General features: G+C 39.0%; 1 protein-coding gene across 1 annotated transcript in view; it reads left to right on the top strand.

The window, feature by feature from the left end:
* Nucleotides 1-555: 555 nt before the first annotated feature.
* LOC115231407 (hephaestin-like protein) overlaps nt 556-21,978 on the top strand; it is a 62,640-nt gene continuing 41,217 nt past the window's right edge. The window contains exons 1-4 of the mRNA XM_029801443.2: nt 556-758; nt 9,990-10,234; nt 16,984-17,196; nt 21,196-21,493. Coding sequence (XP_029657303.1) covers nt 610-758; nt 9,990-10,234; nt 16,984-17,196; nt 21,196-21,493 — 905 coding nt within the window. The 5' untranslated portion in view covers nt 556-609. The remainder of the gene's footprint in view (nt 759-9,989; nt 10,235-16,983; nt 17,197-21,195; nt 21,494-21,978) is intronic.

The raw sequence follows: 21,978 nt of genomic DNA, 5'->3' as shown, positions 1-21,978 counted from the left end.
AGTATATTTGTATGTATATAGTTGTATATATTTGTATATATATTCGTTTTTGCCATACAGCTGCGGTCATACTGGTATGCCACATTGATTTTTGTACTTTTTCCACTGCTTTCTTATTTGCCTGATTTCCTCAGGGTGGTGAAATTTCATATCACCACCGTGTGCGTGTGTGTGTGTGTGTGTGGTGTGTGTGTGTGTGTGTGTGTGTGTGTGTGTGTGTGTGTGTGTGAAGAGGAAAGAAGAGGGAGGATTCGTTTAACTGAGCTAGAATAGCTGGGTGAGATTGTGGAGAAGGGAGCTATTTAAGGAGAAGGTTACAAAAAAATTCTTCTATCGGATTAAAACTAAGTATATCTATTATTTGGGTAACAGAAGTTTTGAGGATTTAGTGTACTGTTGCAAAGGAGGCGGAGTTAGCAAAGTGAATGTTAGGGGTGGAGTGAGCAGGTCACGTCAATTTATGAAGTAACGTTCTCATAGGTTGGGCGGGAAAGAAAAATATTAAACAAATAGAATTAATAAAAAAAAAGGAATTCCCTCAAGGTTATAAATAAGTTGTTGCTATCACAATCACTTCAGCTGAGTTTCTTTCACAACTATAGCAGAAACATGTCTCACTCTTTGTGGACGAGTTTCTTTCTCTGTATGCTGGGGATAGTTTCCCAAGTGAAGACAGACATTATTCACTATTATATCGCAGCCGAAGAAATTATCTGGGATTATGCACCGAGTGGAAACGATTTGGTCACTGGGGAAGAGTGAGTAGAACATTATTATTATTATTATTATTATTATTATTATTATTATTATTATTCTGAAAGGCGGCGAGCTGGCAGAAACGTTAGCACGCCGGGCGAAATGCGTAGCCGTATTTCGTCTGCCGCAACGTTCTGAGTTCAAATTCCGCCGAGGTCGACTTCGCCTTTCATCCTTTCGGGGTCGATTAAATAAGTACCAGTTACGCACTGGAGTCGATATTATCGACTTAATCCGTCGGTCTGTCCTTGTTTGTCCTCTCTGTGTTTAGCCCCTTGTGGGTAGTAAAGAAATGATAATAATAATAATTATTATTATTATTATAAAGACGGTGAGCTGGCAGAATCGTTAGCACGCTGGACGAAATTCTTAGCTGCATTTCGCCCATCGTTATGTTCTGAGTTCAAATTCGATAAAAAGTACCAGTTGCGTACTGGCGTCGATCTAATCGACTGCCCCCCCCCACCCAAAAAAAAAAATTTCAGGCCTTGTGCCTATAGTAGAAAGGATTATTATTATAGCCAGCGAGCTGGCAGAATCGTTGGCACACCGGGCGAAATGCTTAGTGGTAATTCGTCTGCTGCTCCGTTCTGAGTTCAAATTCCGCCGAGGTCGACTTTGCCTTTCATCCTTTCGGGGTCGATTAAATAAGTACCAGTTACGCTCTGGGGTCGATATAATCCACTTAATCCGTTTGTCTGTCCTTGTTTGTCCTCTCTGTGTTTAGCCCCTTGTGGGTAGTAAAGAAATAGGTAATTCGTCTGCTGCTCCGTTCTGAGTTCAAATCCCGCCGAGGTTGACTTTGCCTTTTATCTGTTCGGGATCGGTAAAATAAGCAGCAGTTGAGTACTGGGGGGTCGATTTTATTGACTTAACCCCTTCCCCCAAATTTCAGGCCTTGCGCCTATAGGAGAAAGAATTATTATAGCCTGCAGAATCGTTAGCACGTCAGACAAAAATATTTAGCTGCATTTTTACCCGGTTCTTCACTTTCTGAGTTCAAATTCCGTTGAGATTCTCTTTGCCTTTCATCCTTTTGGGGGTGGGGTGTCGGGTGGACGTCAGGGATAGATCGTCCACAGAAGTTGGAATTTCTCCGTGTGACGAGAATTTTTCAGATATTCTTTTCTTTTTCACGGTGCCCTTTGAAATGATGGGGTGGGGGCATCTTTTTCGCAGAAAAGATTTTTCGAAAAATGATTTTTTTTTATCCCACCCCAATCCGGACCGATTTTGGTCGATTTTGTGGGCATTACGCACTTAAAAAAACAAGGGGAGAAAGCTTTTCGTTAAAAAAACAAAAACAAAAACAAAAATTTTGAACCTATTATATGAATTTCTTTCATACGATATTGAATATGGTTTCACTATTGAAAAAGTTAAGGGCGATTTATCTGTTGTTTTTAGCACATCTCACGACTATCTTATACCTTCCTTGTTTCTTTATTTAATATTTTTCTCCCCATTTAATTGCATAATGGGAAAATGTGTAAGGAAAAAAATATTCCATGTATCATAATTCTTTTTCTTTTTTTTTCCCTAATTCTATTTTTTTTTTCTGAAAATATGTCCCCATTGTTTCCAAGAGCACTGTAAAAAAAAGAATCTGAGAATCCCTGTCAAAACAGAGAAATTCCAACTAATGTGGGCGACCTGTCCCTAACATCCACCGAATCAAGAACAGAGGACAATGTAAATGATTTTCCCCTTTCCCTCAAAATTGCTGACCAAAATTAGAAAAAAATAATTAATTTTTTTAATAATAATTTTGTAGAATCTATACAATGTCCTTCCTTCCATTCACATCCAAGATATCTTATAGGCAATAAAGAGAAGAATTTAGCCAATTAAACTGTCCACAGTACATGACAGTCATTTATTTCGGCCTGGAAAGAGAGTGATAAGATGGCAGAATCGTTAGAGCTTTACAGTGTTTAGTCCATCTCTTTACATTCTGAGTTCAAATCCTGTCCTTCAGGCACAATAAAGTCAAACACTTCGATCAATGGTATCGACTAACACCTTTTCTTCAAAATTCTTCATCTTGTGCCTAAAAACCAGAAGGCATTTATCTCTCTTGAAAAGATGAAATGTAAAATCAACCCCAGCAAGATTTGACCTCAGAACATGACCAATCCTCTACTAATTCTGCTATCCTCTGCCTTTGTTGTAATCACTTCTAACATAAAGACATAAGGGAGTGGTTAGTCGATTCAATCAAACTTAGTATGTTACTGGTACCTTACTGATCTCAGTGAGAAATAATAATAATAATAATAATAATAATAATAATAATAATAATAATAAATGCCCTGATGCAGTACCAGGCAGTGGCTCTCGTAGCTTCTGATCTTAACTGATTGGAAGTGTTATTATGTACATTGTTTTGTCTTGGTATAAAAGATGGGCTACAGCAAATATTCTGCCAAATACTACAGATTTGCTTCTCAGTTGTTTGACCTTAACCAGTTGAGCATGTGCCTTAGTAGCTGACGATATGTGCATCTCTGACCACGAGCAGAAGTAGTGGGGGAGCATCATAGCCACATGTTGAAAGGAATTTTTAGAGCTTTGGATAATTCACCTTTGGAAATATGGGTGGTTCGTTCAACATCCTTAATCCTTTGTTTATGTTATTATTATTTATATGCTGTTATTATTATTATTATTATTTTTGAGTGAGAGAGCAGTGCATGCCATCAAAGTGACACTGGGGTAAAATATACGAAGCCCAGTATACTCATCATGACTACCCATCTGATAACGGTACACTAGGCACATGCATCACAATCATATGTGTGCGACATGGTAATCTCATATCAAGATAAACAGCACATGACCTTGCAGGTGGGGCCCAGTTAGAATTTTCTTCTGGTCGAGTAACCCATCCTGCTCAAAAAGTCCCTGAATAAGGGTTGTTTAAGGATGTTGAATGAAACACTCATGTTTCCAGAGGTGACTTATTCAAACTTCAAAGAATCCACCTCAACACATGGCTATGATGCTCCCCCACTACTTCTGCTCGTGATCAGAGATGCACATATCGTCAGCCACTAAGGGAATGCTCAAATGGTTAAGGTCAAACAACTGACAAGTAAACTTGTGGTAATTATTTTTATTATTATTATTGAGTGAGAGAGCAGTTCATGCCATCAAAGTGACACTGGGGTAAAATATACGAAGCCCAATATACCCATCATGACTACCCGTCTGATAAGGGTACACCAGGCACATGCATCACAACCATATGTGCGTGACATGGTGATCTCATATCAAGATAAACAGCACATGACCTTGCAGGTGGGGCCCTGTTAGAATTTTCTTCAGGTTGAGTAGCCCATCCCACTCAAACGGTCCCTGAATAAGGGTTGTTTAAGGATGTTGAAAGAACCACCCATGTTTTCAGAGGTGAACTATTCAAACCCCAAAGAATCCCTCTCAACACATGGCTATGATGCTCCCCCACTACTTCTGCTCGTGATCAGAGATGCACATATCGTCAGCCACTAAGGGACATGCTCAACTGGTTATGGTCAAACAACTGACAAGCAAATCTGTGGTATTGAGCAGAATATTTGCTGTAGCCCATCTTTTATACCAAGACAAAACAATGTACATGATAACACTTCCAATCAGTTAAGATCAGAAGCCATGAGAGCCACTGCCTGGTACTGCATCAGGGCATTTATTATTATTATTATTATTATTATTATTATTATTATCATTATTATTATTATTACATACTATTGTTTGGGTTTGGTTAGGTAAATCAGATACCATACAGGTATATCAAATACTATACAACATAAATTCTGGAATTATTAGAGCTATCTCCACCTTCAGAGGATGTGAATTTTTCTTTAAAAAATATAGGAAACAACTGGAGGTTCTAATTTTTAACACCTGAACTAATAAGCGGAGCTAATAAGCGGACAGCTTTTTTCTTATTTTTATAAGAATGCCATATTAGTATGGCGATAACTATTATTTTCCGGGAACGCTGCCGCTGTTCTCTTTTAGAGAGACTTAGTTATTTTAATATTTCTATTATTGAAAACAAGTGGATGTATTCCACCGAAACTAGGTAAATAAAACCATCGAACAGAGATTGTCGGAAGCGACACCTACTGGCTGGCTACGCTGCATTGAAAAGGGGCAATACCCCGAAACGCGTCTGTAGCTGCCGGTCAAGTAGTGTGGAGCGACTGACCTCCCTTGTTCGAAGGTTATATGGATACAGTTTGTGTATCAAATAGCTAACTTAAGGCGATGGCCTCATGGAGCTAATAAGCGGACAGCTTTTTTCTTATTTTTATAAGAATGCCATATTAGTATGGCGATAACTATTATTTTCCGGGAACGCTGCCGCTGTTCTCTTTTAGAGAGACTTAGTTATTTTAATATTTCTATTATAATATAATATATTTATACTATAAAGTTGGATTTAATCCTAAATCTAATTTTTCCCTGTAAGTTTGGATTTATTCCCTAATATTCACCTATACACACACGCCTACACACCTACATACACACACATGCATACACACACATACACGGACACACCCATACATACTTACATACATACACCTATACACACACGCCTACATACCTACATACACACACATGCATACACACACGCCTACATACCTACATACACACACATGCATACACACACACACATGTACGCACATACACACACATATACGCACATACATATATACCTACACACATGCACACACACACACACACATGCATGCATGCATGCACACGCGCAGTACGCATACAGGCACACATGCATACACACACACGCACGTACACATACATACACACACACATACGTACACCCATACACATACATGCATCCTACACACACAGACATACACACTCACACATACATACACATACACACACTCACTCACACACCTGCATGTACGCGCACACACACGCACATACACACACTTCCACACACACACACGTACATACATACACACTCATACACATACACACACACACACACACGGACATACATCTATACACACACATACTTACATACATTCATCGGACACACTGACACCCGGACATACACACAGACACACTCACACATCCACACACACACATACCTACACACACACTCGCAGGCGCGCGCACATACACGCTTGTGCGCGCTCGCGCATGCATGCACCAAGCTCGAGGTTACCGACTATTTCTCCTGTCCGTATCTGGGGCGGGCGCGTACTTTGGGTGCTCCCACGCCTGTCGCCGCGGGACCACTCTTCCATCTTTCCCTCAGCTTCAGTTTTTTTTTTTCCTTAATACCCCCCCCCGCCTTGTTGTACACACACGCACACACATACACACACCCACTCACACACACACTTTTGCAAACACACACGCACACACATACACACACACACACATTTGCATATACATATACATTACACTTACACACACGTCAAAATTACTTGCCTTACATACAACTACGCACACTGGACACACACACTACCACTCAACACAGACACGTTACATACGCCCCCACCCTTACCCTCCTTCCCTTCTTCCTCCTTTTTTTACTACTGACCACTCACTCGAGACTTGCTATGTCAACTACTGTTCGCCCTACCTTACACACTTACATACTGACGCACGCACTAACACATACATATATCTTTTGTTTTTTTATCTCGCCTCACACACACATGCACACACTTACACATACATACACCTCATTTTTTGTTACCAGCCTTCCTGTCTCCACTCTTTTGGCTTTAAAAACCTACTTTGGCCTTGGTTTCCAAAACTTCCGGTCATTTCAGCATGTGTAACTCGTAAACACCAGTCGCGTTTTTTTTTTTTTTTTCCCCCTCTTTCGCCCACATCGGGACCTTTCTGCTTTCTTCTTTCTCTTATGTTTCTTACGAAGAGCTCCGCTCGAAACGTCATACCTTCCTTATTCCATTTTCCTGAGCGCCTAATAATAATAATACTGTAATTGTTCCACGTGTTGTTGTTTTTTCTGTTTTCCCGTTTGGATTAACCTTATATATATATATATATATATATATATATATATATATATATACATACATATATATGAGGTGCCAATTTTAAGTTACTTGACTATTTAGCACCTTACTACTTTCATACTACCTACATTCCTTCTTATTCTCACTTCTCTTTCTTCTTCTTTGTCTTCTTCCTTCTCCTCCTCCCTAACTTTTAGAATAACACCTGTTTACTGTTTAGAATAACACCTACACAAATTTTATAAACAAGACATTCAAAAGAGATGTTTCTGGTCACTTGACCACTCTACTACCATCCACAGCTGGCAGTTGACCATTTAACATACTACTCTCATGGCACTCCCACATTCTTCCCCCACCCCACCCCAAACGGTAGAGGAGTAGGGACCGAAACCAAACCAGATGTGGTTCCTCCTGATGATGTCTTGATCCTATAACTGGATCCTATAAAGGAGCTGTTGTGGTAGCAGAAATGAGAACCCAGGTTTGAAATTTCCCCAAGACATCTGATGAAGGCTGGAGGGTATATCAGCCGAAACGTATTAACAACAAACAAGATAAGGACAAATATCCATCAATTGTAAATAATATAAATAATAAACACTATTGAGTGAGCCTCTAAATCAGTGGTTGTCAACAGGGGTCCATATAACCCCTTAGGTTCCATATAAAATTTTTAGGGGTTCATGCAACAAAATAGTAAATTGAGGATCTACAATAATATTTCAACAGCCCCAGAAAATATATTGCTTTAGATGTATGTATTGGTATCTATTGCAAGAAACAGCTAGGTTTCTTTAAGTTAATGTGGGGATAAAAACAAAAAGGTATTTTGAAAAAAGTTTCTATAAAGGCGCAGGAGTGGCTGTGTGGTAAGTAGCTTGCTTACGAACCACATGGTTCTGGGTTCAGTCCCACTGCGTGGCACCTTGGGCAAGTGTCTTCTACTATAGCCTTGGGCTGACGAATGCCTTGTGAGTGGATTTGGTAGACGGAAACTGAAAGAAGCCCATCATATATATGTATATATATATATATATGTGTGTGTGTGTGTGTGTATGTTTGTGTGTCTGTATTTGTCCCCCTGGCATTGCTTGACAACTGATGCTAGTGTGTTTACGTCCCTGTCACTTAGCGGTTCAGCAAAAGAGACTGATAGAATAAGTACTCTTTACTCTTTACTCTTTTACTTGTTTCAGTCATTTGACTGCGGCCATGCTGGTGCACCGCCTTCAGTCGAGCAACCCGACCCCGAGACTTACTGGGGTTACAAAGAATAAGTCCCGGGGTCGATTTGCTCGACTAAAGGCGGTGCTCCAGCATGGCTGCAGTCAAATGACTGAAACAAGTAAAAGAAAAGAAAAGAAAGAAAGAAATAAAACTAGTTTTTAAACATCAAATAGCTATGGTGGGTCCACCAGAATAAAATAGCAATCATAGGGGTCTATGGATAAAAAATGGTTGAGAATCCCTACTCTAAATAGTTGTTCAAAATGCATGAAATATTCACCAAATATCCCTGAGATTACACCCTACCATCTTGAAACAGAGGAATAAATTGGATAATATAATTCTAGGTGTGTAAATCCTAAGAGAAGAATGGGACATTTGTTGCTGGTACATAAATCTGCACTGTTAAGGTTGACCAAGGGGTAAAACAACAACAATAACAATAATTCATTAAGGTTCTATGAAGCACAAAGCAATGGACATAAATGGTAGATGAAAATGTTCTCACAACCTCGATCTATTTTATTTTGCTTTTATTTCTCTTCTCTTTTGTAAAACTATGAAACACCGTATAGATTTCGTAGTAGGACAACGAGTAGAGAAGTTGACAATTCATATTTTGTCATCAGGTACTGATGCTTTATATCAGAAAATCAGAGTTAGATGGAGTAGTACCCATAATCTTTGCAGACTCTATGTTGTGAAAGTAGCTGAGACACTTAACTTTTATTGGTCCACCTAGCTATACAGCAATCTATATAGCTCACTCTTTACTCTTTTACTTGTTTCAGTCATTTGACTGCAGCCATGCTGGAGCACCGCTTTTAATCGAGCAACTCGACCCCAGGACTTATTCTTTTGTAAGCCCAGTACTTAGTCTATCGGTCTCTTTTGCCGAACTGCTAAGTAACGGGGACATAAACACACCAGCATCGGTTGTCAAGCAATGCTAGGGGGACAAACACAGACACACAAACATAGACATAGCTATAGTAGAAGACACTTGCCCAAGGTTCCACGCAGTGGGACTGAACCTGGAACCATGTGGTTGGTAAACAAGCTACTTACCACACAGCCACTCCTGCGCTGCAAATGATTATTACTTATTAAGTTTATCTCAACAGATTTTCTGTGGAAGTTATAGCCAGCACTGACTATAATAAGTGCTGGCTATAATTTCTATAGAAAACCCATAGAGATAACCTTAACTATTGATTTAATAGCATTGTTAACTCAGTAAAATTCAGTACTGACTTATAAAGTGTTTAATCATCATCATCATCATCATTGTTTAACGTCTGCTTTCCATGCTAGCATGGGTTGGACGAATGACTGAGGGCTGGCGAGCCAGATGGCTGCACCAGGCTTCAGTCTTGATCTGGCAGAGTTTCTACAGCTGGATGCCCTTCCTAACTCCAACCACTTCGAGAGTGTAGTGAATGCTTTTATGTGCCACTGGCAAGGGGCCAGTCAGGCATCACTGGCAATGACCTCGCTTGAATCTTTTACTCATGCCACCAGCACAGGTGCCAGTAAGGCGATGCTGGTAACGATCACGCTTGAATGGTGTCTTTTACGTGCCACCAGCACGGAGGCCAGATAGCCACTCTGGCAATGATCACACTCGTATGGTGCTCTTTAAGGCGATGCTGGTAACGATCACGCTCAAATGGTGGCTTTTAAGTGCCACTGGCACAGAAGACGGTTAGCCGCTCTGTCAATGATCACACTCGTATGGTGCTCTTTGCACCCTGCTAGCACAGATGCCATTGTTGCATAAAGAAATATGGTGTCCCTACAAGTCATTAAAATGACTATGGTTGTTGCTGTTCAAATCAATTTTTAACAATACTGATTACAGTTTTTGAAAATCCTCAACACCCCACCTCTTAATAAATTTCTAGCATCAAACCCACATAAGAAATTACTACATATTCCATTGGTTTTGGGTTTCTGATATCTATTTATTCATTTTAACAGAGACTACAAAACATTCTTGGAGAGTTCTCCAACCAGGATTGGACGTAAATACAAGAAAGCCATCTATAAGCAATATACAAACTTCACATTTACTCAAGAAATACCAAAACATGAATCACTTGGTCTTATGGGACCTATTCTAAGTGGATCTGTTGGACAAACACTCCATGTCCATTTCTTTAACAATGCCAGTCGACCTTATAGCATTCACCCACATGGTCTTTTCTACACAAAGGGGAATGAAGGTGAGTTACTCTGAAACTTTTATTAGTCATTTTGAACAAGAAACTTGTTAATTTGACCTTTGTGGTCTAATGTTTATTAATTGACATGCATAGGTGAATGTTCATAGCTTGTTATTTATAGATTGAAGTGTGATAATAAGATATTTTCATACATGTATCACCAGTGTGATGATTTGGTTGAGTTGATGCCAATGGAAAGAACATGAATTCTGTTTGAGATTTTAAATACAAAAATATTTATTTTTAACATTAACAAACTTTGTCACTACCAACAACAAAGAAAAAATGTTTACACCAAGTTAGACAGTTCAAAGTTTGTGTGGGATTTTGCATTCAAGAATGACCAGTAACTGACATTGTGTGATCCTAGCATCTAGCTGGTTTAGCTGCATCATTGTCGCTGTCATCCATTGGTTTCCATTCTGCAGACAAGCAGACACTACTACTGATCACGGAGAAAGTTCTGTTACTGCTATTTCTTTCAAAGAGAAAATGGCACCAAAAGATGGAATTATTAAGGAGATCCTGTTTTACCGGAAGCTAGTGGTTAGTTCTTGCTGATTTCATCATGCTGTGAAGTTGTTTTTGCATCAGGTCTAGGTTCTATTTCTATGCAGTTGGCACTTCCGTGTCTGAAGAGCTTGTCTTGAACAGGCAATGCCACTCCCATAGCACTGCCATGACTTTTGGAAATCGTCAATGATCCTCAACCCAAAAGTTCACTCAGAAAAGACTACTCAGATTGTTCTCACTGATGCCCAGAGTCAATTCTGTGGGGTTAGTTGTGGGAATAATAATAATAATAATAATAATAATAATAATTATAATCCTTTCTACTATAGGCAGAAGGCCTGGAATTTGTGGAGAGGGGATAGTCAATCACATTGAACCCAGTACTTGACTGGTACTTAATTTATCAACCCCTAAAGGATGAAAGCCAAAGTTGACCTTGCAGAATTTGAACCCAGAACGAACTCAGATGGATGAAATGCCACTAAGCATTTTACTCGGTGTGCTAATGATTCTGCCAGCTCCCCACCTTGTTGATAATAATAATAATAATAATAATAATAATAATAATAATAATAATGATAATAATAATCATCATCATCATCATCATCATCGTTTAGCGTCCGTTTTCCATGCTAGCATGGGTTGGACGGTTCAACTGGGGTCTGTGAAGCTGGAAGGCTTCATCAGGCCCAGTCAGATCTGGCAGTGTTTCTACGGCTGGATGTCCTTCCTAACGCCAACCACTCCGTGAGTGTAAAACAAAAAACTGTTTTCAGTATTTAAGGAAGCTGACAAATACAAACAAGAAATCATACTACCTAAAAAACATGAAGAAGAAGAAGAAGAAGAAACAACAAAAGCTATAAAACAAATGAAATCCAAACTAAACTAGAACAGCAATGGACCATGATAAAACGATGGCAAGAAAAGCCCCTTTATGGAAAATACTGGGCTAAACTAAATGCAAAATAAATAGACAGAGAAAAATCCCAGCAATGGTTGAAAAGCTCAGGACTCAAAGCAGAGACTGAAAGATTTTTAATTGCAGCACAAGACCAAAGCCTCCCCACCAGAAATTACCAAAAACATAATGAAAAGAAACATAACAAGTAACTACAGAATATGTGGAGATGGACACAAAACAATAAATCATATTATCTCTGGCTGCCCAGTCTTGGCTAAGAAGGAATATATTCACAGACACAACAGAGTTGGGACCTACATACACTGGAAGCTATGCCAACACTATGGAATAACAACAGAAAAGAGATGGTATAGGCACACGCCAGAAAAGGTCAGAAAAACGAGAAAGCAACCATACTCTGGGATATGCCAATACACACAGATAGAGAAATTAAGGCCAAAAGGCCAGATATAGTTGTCAGAGATCATGAAGAAAAAAATGCTTTCTAATTGATGTATCAATACCAGCAGATGACAACGTTTCTCTAAAAGAAATGGAGAAACTTTCAAAATACAAAGACCTGGAAATAGAGGTAACTCAAATGTAGAATCTAAAAACAGTAACAATTCCTATCATAGTAGGCGCATTGGGTATGATAAAAAATTTTCAGACAAATACATAACAAAAACAACATGACTTACAAATGTATATAACATACAGAAAATTGCTCTACTAGGCACTGCACACATCCTACGCAAAACACTTTCAATATAGTAACCATCAGAGCATTACAGTAAACCACAGCACATACCTAAGGCACACAGAGCTATGCTCAGTAGTGAAATGAAAGCACGCTATAAAAATAAAACTGCTGAATAATGATGATGATAATAATAATAATAATAATAATAATAATAATAATAATAATAGCAATGATAATAATAATAACAATGATGATGATGATAATAATAATAATAATGATAACTTACATGGATTAGACTGTTTGTTAGAGCAAATGGTTTGCTATCTATTGTCATTCAGGTGTGAATTTAGAATGTAACCTGTTTTTATTTTTGCACGTCAAAGGAAACTGGAATAAGTAGTTATACAGGCTACTTAGGAAAAATAGAATGTCAGAAACAAGAATCAGCTCTCTAACCTCTTAATGTTATAGACATTGCTTCTACAGAAAATGACTTATTAAATTTTTAAGAGAAATAACTCACTGAACCTTACAACAACACTAACCAACAAAGAAATGTCCTATAGAATAGGTTGGAATTTAAAGAAAAAAATGAAAGCAATCTGGAAGAAAAAGTCAACAGAATTAAGTATTACAATTGTGGAAAATACAGTTGAAGAAGCACAAAGAGATTATACATACATACCATGCATAGTTACATATTTACAATTACACACATACACACATACATACATACATACATACATACATACATACATACATATATACATACATACATCATCATCATCATCATCGTTTAACGTCCACTTTCCATGCTAGCATGGGTTGGACAATTTGACTGAGGTCTGGCTAACCAGATGGCTGCACCAGGCTTCAATCTGATCTGGCAGAGTTTCTACAGCTGGATGCCCTTCTTAATGCCAACCATTCCAAGAGTGTAGTGGGTGCTTTTACGTGCCACTGGCACAAGGGCCAGTCAGGTGGTACTGGCAACGGCCATGCTCAAATGGTGTTTTTTATGTGCCACCTGCACAGGAGCCAGTCCAGTGGCACTTGCAATGACCTCACTCAAATGTTTTTTCATGTGCCACCAGCACAAGTGCCAGTAAGGTGACGCTGGTAATGATCACGCTTGAATGGTGCTTCTTACATGCCACCGGCACAGAAGCTAGTCAGCTGCTCTGGCAATGATCATGCTCGGATGGTGCTCTTAGCGCTCCACTTGTACGGGTGCCAGTCATCTAATTTGATTCGATTTCACTTGCCTCAACAGGTCTTCGCAAGCAGAGTTTAGTGTCCAATATCAAACATAATAACATAAAGCAACGTAAACATCAAAACAAGAAAAAGATTTTTAAATGTATAGCCCAATGTAAAGCATGGAAATGGTGGAAAAGAAAAAATCATGAATTATGAAGATGGATAATATGAAGAATTTGACAGGCTTGATATACATTGATCAAAGCTCAGTCCTCAGTTCACCCCCATTCATCAGAGAGTACCACTTTAGCATGTTGTCTACTTGGGCATTTACACTTTAGTGTGTAATCTAGTCTTAACCTTAAACCTTAACCCTATTCCTAGCCCAGATCAGGTTATTTCACAGACTATGTAGTAGACTATGGATACTATGGTAGACCACATGCTAAAGTAGCACCTATCAGAGTCCTATAAACTATCACAGAGAAGTTTAAGATTGGATATCCTTGGAGTTCAACAAGGTTCAGTCCTTAATCTTCTTCTGTTCATGATAGTCCTACAGCCATCACTGAGTAGTTTAAAACTGGATGTCCATGGGAACTCTTTTACTCGATTCAGTCATTTGACTGTGGCCTTTAGTCAAGCAGATCGACCCCAGGACTTACTCTTTGTAAGCCTAGTACTTATACTATCGGTCTCTTTTGCCAAACTGCTAAGTTACGGAGACGTAAGTGCACCAGCATAGGTTGTCAAGTGATGTTGGGGGGACAAACACAAACACATACACACACACATACATACATACATACATATATATATATATATATATATATATATATACGACAGGCTTCTTTCAGTTTCTGTCTACCAAGTCCACTCACAAGGCTTTGGTTGGCCCGAGGCTATAGTAGAAGACACTTGCCCAAGGTGCCACGCAGTGGGAATGAACCTAGAACCATGTGGTTGGTAAGCAAGCTACTTACCACACAGCCACTCCTGCGCCTATGAGCATGCCAGAAATAATTTCTTTGAAATGCCTAGGTGGAACACTAGAAGTAGCTAACCATTTTCGTTACCTAGTAGGTGCTATAAGCAAGAGAGGTGGTTACTCTGAAAGTATAGTAGCCAGAGTAAGAAAGGGTTAGAGAAATTTCAGGGAGCTATTATTGCTGCTGACAACAAAAGTCTTTTCACTTAGAGTGAAAGGCAAATTGTGATGATGTTTGTGCTATAACTGCAATGTTGTGTGGTAGTGAGATATGGGTCCTGAATGCAAAGGACTTGAGTAGATTGGAAAGAAATGAAGCAAGCATACTTCATTGAACGTGTAATGTAAATGTACATGAATGACATAGTATAAATGTATTGAGACAAAATCTAGGCTTAAGAGGTATCAGATGTAGAGTGCAAGAAAGAAGACTGCACTGTCATGGACATTTGGTTCGCATGGATGAGAACAGCTGTATAAAGCTGATCACTTAACATGGATGGAGACTGTGGAAAAGGAAAATCCAGGAAGACATGGAACAGAATGGCAAAAGCTAATCTCAGAATCTTGAACTTCACAGAACAGATGACAAAAGACCAGAATGAGTGGCGATATGCCTTTCTGAAGAAGACCTGTTCACCTCAACGAAACCAAGTTCTGGTAGCATAGTGTGTATGCGTATGTATATACACTCTGTACATCTCTCATCCTCCTCATGCACTGTGTCTACCTCCCTATTCCCCACCCACACCTGTGACCTACCCAACATCATGTCACCTCTTTATTGTCCTTTTTCTCTCTACTGTATCATCTTTATTATTCCACTGCTCAAGGAGCATCACTCATCTCTTACAACTCTCTTCCCCTTTGCCCATTATGGGGTGGGGGTCACCCCTCCTCTCACTCATACCCTTTTGTAACCCCCAGCAACTGACACATGATCCTGTTCCCTCTACTTCACACAAATTTACCCACCTCATACCTTGAAGGTCTACCCTCATATCTCATCACCCCTATTTTTATCCCTTTCCATCTCCACCTAATTACTCCCACCCTCTCTTCTTTAAACATGAGTAGTCATGTAGCTCCTCTACAACAAGAAACCTGTTCTGCTCTGGCACCGTCTCTTAAACTTTTGTCTTGCAAGCTGCATGGCAACCTCACTAGTGTTGGTGCCATGCAAAAAGCACCCAGTACATGCTGTGAAGTGTTTGGCATTAGGAAGAGCTTCCAGCCATAGAAACCATGGATCTTGTCAAGCCATCCAACCTATGCCAGTATGGAACAGGGACATTAAATGAAGATGATGATGATGATGATATAAGGACAGCTCAAAACAGATGATACTTGGTTGACAATGAGAAAATACATGTGAGAGATAACACAATAAATAATATAAGCTCTTCTTTAATTCCTGCTTTCTACCAAAGCGTAGACCTCTACAGTTTGATAATTTAATGTAGTTAAACAGTTTCTGTTTACTTTCAAAAATTCATAAAAGCACAAGAATGAATGAGACAGTAATTCATATAAAGGAAATTTCGTTTACAACATTTATAAGAATCAAGGTTTGAGTTAAATGTGTTTTGCATTTAACTCAAACAGACAAAGCAATTTGTGATAGTTGATGTGCATGTGTTTTTGAAATGAAGTTCTTTTGGATCATAGACAGCTAGCGTAAAGGTAAAATGTTACTGAGATAGCATTTGGTGAAGAAATCTAACAGAATCAAAATAAAACAAACCATTGTCTTTTTCATATTTCACATCTTAGATTAGCTAAACAAGAGTAGACAATAATAAATCCTTTGGGTAATTATTCTGGTTGAGAACTGATGAAGAAAGTGAGAGAGTTCTGAGTTGAGTTCCTTAATGTAATCAATAAGTGGAGGCGCAATGGCCCAGTGGTTAGGGCAGCGGACTCGCGGTCATAGGATCGTGGTTTCGATTCCCAGACCGGGCGTTGTCAGTGTTTATTGAGTGAAAACACCTAAAGCTCCACGAGGCTCCGGCAGGGATGGTGGTGATCCCTGCTGTACTCTTTCACCACAACTTTCTCTCACTCTTACTTCCTGTTTCTGTTGTCCTTGTATTTCAAAGGGCCGGCCTTGTCACTCTCTGTGTCACGCTGAATATCCCCGAGAACTACGTTAAGGGTACACGTGTCTGTGGAGTGCTCAGCCATTTACACGTTAATTTCAGGAGCAGGCTGTTCCGTTGATTCGGATCAACCGGAACCCTCGTCGTCGTAACCGACGGAGTGCTTCCTCCCCAATGTAATCAATGGATGGCTGAGCAGTACTGCTTTTTCATTGGTTCAATAAACCAATGATAAATGAGGATAAACAACTAAAACTTGAGTTGATTGCATGCCAGTTGCTACATGCATCTTTTATCGTTTTTATGTTTTTATCAATATTTTTATATATTTTTTTTTTGCAGGAGCATTATACAGAGATTTGTCAAACGCATCTGAAAAGGCTGATGATAAGGTTCTACCTCAAACTACCTTCAATTATACTTGGATAATTGAACCCTTTGATGGCCCAACCGAGGATGATGCTGATTGTCTCCCTTGGATGTATCACTCTCACATTGAACCAGTTATGGACATGAATGCTGGCCTTATGGGAATGTTGATTCTCTGTAAAAAAGGTAAAGAACATGATGTATGTTTTGTTTGATTAGAATGGAAAACACATTTTTTAAATATCTCAATATCTTTTATCACTTAATAACAAACATTTGTTTGATTGGTAAAATTACTTTTAATAAGATTCCAGTTGGCTGAGTCAATAGGATGTTAACTTGGTGAAAGAATGAGGAATGTCACTACATGATATCTATTTCTATATTACCCACAAGGGGCTAAACACAGAGGGGACAAACAAGGACAGACATAGGTATTAAGTCGATTAAATCTACCCCTGTGTGTAACTGGTACTTAATTTATCAACCCCGAAAGGATGAAAGGCAAAGTCGACCTCGGCGGAATTTGAACTCACAACGTAACGCAGACGAAATACCGCAAAGCATTTCGCCCGGCGTGCTAACGATTCTGCCAGCTCGCCGTCACTACATGATATCATATCACCACTGCTATACCATATCTTGAGCAATGAGATGCTACGCTAAGAAAAAAGAAGTTAAGACAGTCATGGTTGGAATGCCTTTGACTATAATTGTGTTCAGTCAGGTCCACTTTTGGGTTAACAGTAACTACAACAATCATAATACTTTGTTGTATTATCAAGTGGAAACTACCATTAATAGTTCTATAATGAATGGCTCCTCCCACTCATGTTTCCATCACCATTGCTGCACCATCAATGATTTCATTATCACTAGATTCATTATCTTTACCACCTCCACTAGCCACCCAGGCAATGGTTTTATCACCACTAACTCCCACTCCCTACATGCTCCACACATTACAGGCTCCACCCACTGCTGGCCACACTGCAACTAACTCCAGCACCACCACCACCACCACCACTAATGGCTGTACCACCAATGATTCTATTATTACCAATATTGATATCATCAATAGGATGTGCAGCATTTAACACTATCCCAAGCAAGGTAGTTGTGCAAAATATCCTGTTTACAGTTGTTTATAATTCTTTTTGGTTAAAGAAAATAATTAACTTAGTTGATGTTCAGTTGACAACAAATCTAAGAAGATTTTACTTTGTATCCTGTCATTGTGGTGTGTTGTATCTATGGTGAAGACACTTGGCTCAGGTGTCTTCTTAAAAGATACTACAGGTGGTATAATTTGCTGTTGGTTCTAGTAAAAGCATATTAAAAACTGGTAAATATTTCATTTACATTGCCAAGTTCAATACTCATCACAGGAAAAGCTAACTGCGATTAATCAGAGAACAGCAAATTATCTTTCATCCCTTTATGTTACACGAAAAGCCAGCATCCTGTTAATAGTTTGACTTCTGTGGCGTGAACTGTGACAGCTCTGGCTACTGAGACACAAGCAGATGATTTGACAGTCTGTTCGGGATGACCTTGGCAAGGACCTTACCAAGCACTGAGAGCAGTATAACAGCCCGATAATCATTGTAGTTGTGGTCTCTGATCCTCCCTTTCCTGCTCTGTAGTTGTGAGACTTGACACTGTCCAGGGCCCTTAGGAACCACCTGAACTCATTTGATGCCAGGATACTTCACAGGATTATGGGTTGCCATTGGTCAGATTTTTTATGCAACCAACGACTCTACACAGAAACAGAGATGTATCCTGTTACTTGTATGATTTGGGAGTGCTAACTCAAGCTGTGTGGCTATGTTGCTTCAGTTTTCAAGTTAAACCCTGCTTATTGTGTCCTTTTCACTGAGGACCTAGTTGAACTGATGGCTTGTGTTGGTCGACCACATGCACATAGGCACAGCAGATGAGGAGGTATCTCATGGGGATGGAGACTAATTGGAACTCTTCACAACAGGTCACCTGGGAGGGCTTGGGAATATACTGACAAACGGTGAGTGCAGGAACACACTACAATGGCATATGCCCTCACATTTGACCTGACCTCCTAATGGTACCAGAAATCAAGAAATCCTTATGACTCAAAGAAGAAATTAGCATTTCTCTTGAGACATTTCCTAACCTCTTCTATATTTTATATCTTATCTCTACTTTAGTCACTACTGCCTATGTTCACCTACATATTCCTGAAAGTTACTATTTTCTTCTTTCACCTCAACTCTGGATTTTAGCATCATTACTCTGGCTACTGACAAACACTAACTCTACCACTAAGCTAACACCATTTAAGCCAGGCAGAGGCAAACTGCAGCCCACAGAACTTTCTGAATGGCATATCCACCTGATGATGAGCTATCACATGCTGCCTACTTCTTGCCCATGCCTGATTTAAACATACCACAATTTTTAGCCTACCACCAGTGCTGCCCCATGTCCATGGGCAAAGCACATAACTCTAAAAATAGCCTAGTCCACATAGTTACAAAGCACCATGAATATACACAGTTCACTACTGTGAGTAGCAAAACTATGATTGATATAATTGGTGTTTCTTTAGCTTACAATACTGAATTCAAATTCTGCCAGAAATATTTCTTGAAGAAGGATAATCTCTGCTATGCTAACTTATCTAATGTACACTGTATAAAGTCGACATTTTCAAAATGTAAATCAGTGCATTTGACTTATATTCTTATTTCTCTATTGCCCACAAGGGGCTAAACACACAGGGGACAAATAAGGACAGACAAACGGATTAAGTCAATTACATCGACCCCAGTGCAAAACTGGTACTTAGTTTATCGACCCCGAAAGGATGAAAGGTAAAGTCGACCTTGGCAGAATTTGAACTCAGAATGTAACAGCATATGAAATACCTATTTCTTTACTACCCACAAGGGGCTAAACACAGAGAGGACAAACAAGGACAGGCAAACGGATTAAGTCGATTATATCGACCCCAGTGCATGAGTGGTACTTATTTAATCGACCCCGAAAGGATGAAAGGCAAAGTCGAATTCGGCTGAATTTGAACTCAGAACGTAACAGCAGACGAAATACCACTAAGCATTTCACCCGACATGCCAGCTCGCCACCTTATTCTATTTACTGTATATTCTATATACTGTATCCACTCATTTGACTTATATTCTATTTACTGTATCCACCCATCACCTACCTCTAAGCTAGCTCTTTTGCTTTATTCACCTTATCTCTATCATCATCATCATTTCACTCTGTCTATTATTTATTACCTCTATACACCTTTCCTCTATTCCTGTTATTTGAGGCAATTGAAATCTCATGTCTGCAAAATGTCTTTACATTATAACAAAATCTGTTTTGAAATTATAATGCATGACTGTAATTAATAATGAAAAAAGGCAAATTAACAGGATTGTGGCATCTGTGAATTCAAAGATCTAATACTAATAAATTCTATATTTATCCAAATCTGCTATAGCCACTATTCATACAGAGTATACTTATGATTACCCACACCTCTATTTTTCTCACAATTATCTACTTCTCTTAACTGCATTTGACTTACAACTTCCATCAAATAACTGCCAGCAGTATCCAGTCAGCTTCTGATTATTTATACCAAACTCACATAGGCGCAGGAGTGGCTGTGTGGTAAGTAGCTTGCTAACCAACCACATGGTTCCGGGTTCAGTCCCACTGCGTGGCACCTTGGGTAAGTGTCTTCTACTATAGCCTCGGGCCGACCAAAGCCTTGTGAGTGGATTTGGTAGACGGAAACTGAAAGAAGCCCGTCGTATATATGTATATATATATATATGCGTGCGTGTGTTTGTGTGTCTGTGTTTGTCCCCCTAGCATTGCTTGACAACCGATGCTGGTGTGTTTATGTCCCCGTTACTTAGCGGTTCGGCAAAAGAGACCGATAGAATAAGTACTGGGCTTACAAAAGAATAAGTCCCGGGGTCGATTTGCTTGATTAAAAGGCGGTGCTCCAGCATGGCCGCAGTCACATGACTGAAACAAGTAAAAGAGTAAAAGAGAGTATTGGATTAAAAAAAAAAAAAAAAAACAAAAATGAAACAACATGCTAATTCCCTAAGCCCTTAACAATTATCTTTAAAACAGCAACACCTTAACCTCAGCTTTATTTTTTACCTTACTATGCAGATAAAACATACAATCCCGAAAACACCCAGCATTTGTTGATGAAAGTTATGGACGAGAATTTAAGCTGGTACCTTGATGATAACATTAAGATGTTTCTAACTGGAAAGGTTGATCCAGAAGATGAAGATTTCCAGGAGAGCAACAAAATGCATTCCCTAAACGGCCTTATGTATGGCAACTTGAAGTTGAAAGCTTGTGTTGCTGACAAAGTCACTTGGTACTTGATGGGAATGGGGAATGAAGTGGACATACATACACTTAATGTAAATGGTCATTCCTTTGATTATAATCATCACAGGTAAAATCATTTTCTTTCTTACTGTTCTCAGTTTCACCTGACAATCAATGAGGTGCATAAAGAATTGAGCTACTTTTCTCTCAAAAGTTCTGATTTCAAACTGATCATTTAGCAATGCAGTTATTGCTTGACAGGTAAAATTCTTCATTCTAAATACTAACTAAAATAGGTGATAATAGATATCACTCCAATTTCAAGATTACTAAGAAGCAATTCGGGGATATTCACTCATCACCCACCTCTTAATAAGCTCTTTTCTTTTATTCACCTCATCACCATCATTTACCTCTGTCTACTATTTATTACCTAATAACTGTCAACACATATATTCTTTTTTCCAGATTCTTGAGATATTTTACTTAAATTTTGACTTGTCATCGATTTTCTAGAATTCTTTAAGCACAATAACAATGTTTGCCTTTGGTAATGTCAGTTATAAACACATTTTTTTTTTGTTGATAACCATAAAACCAATTTAGCTATGT

This window comes from Octopus sinensis, linkage group LG2, assembly GCF_006345805.1.
Source record: "Octopus sinensis linkage group LG2, ASM634580v1, whole genome shotgun sequence".
Lineage (NCBI taxonomy): Eukaryota > Metazoa > Mollusca > Cephalopoda > Octopoda > Octopodidae > Octopus > Octopus sinensis.
Note: the sequence above shows the minus strand (reverse complement) of the source record. Positions and strands in the feature narration are given on the sequence as shown.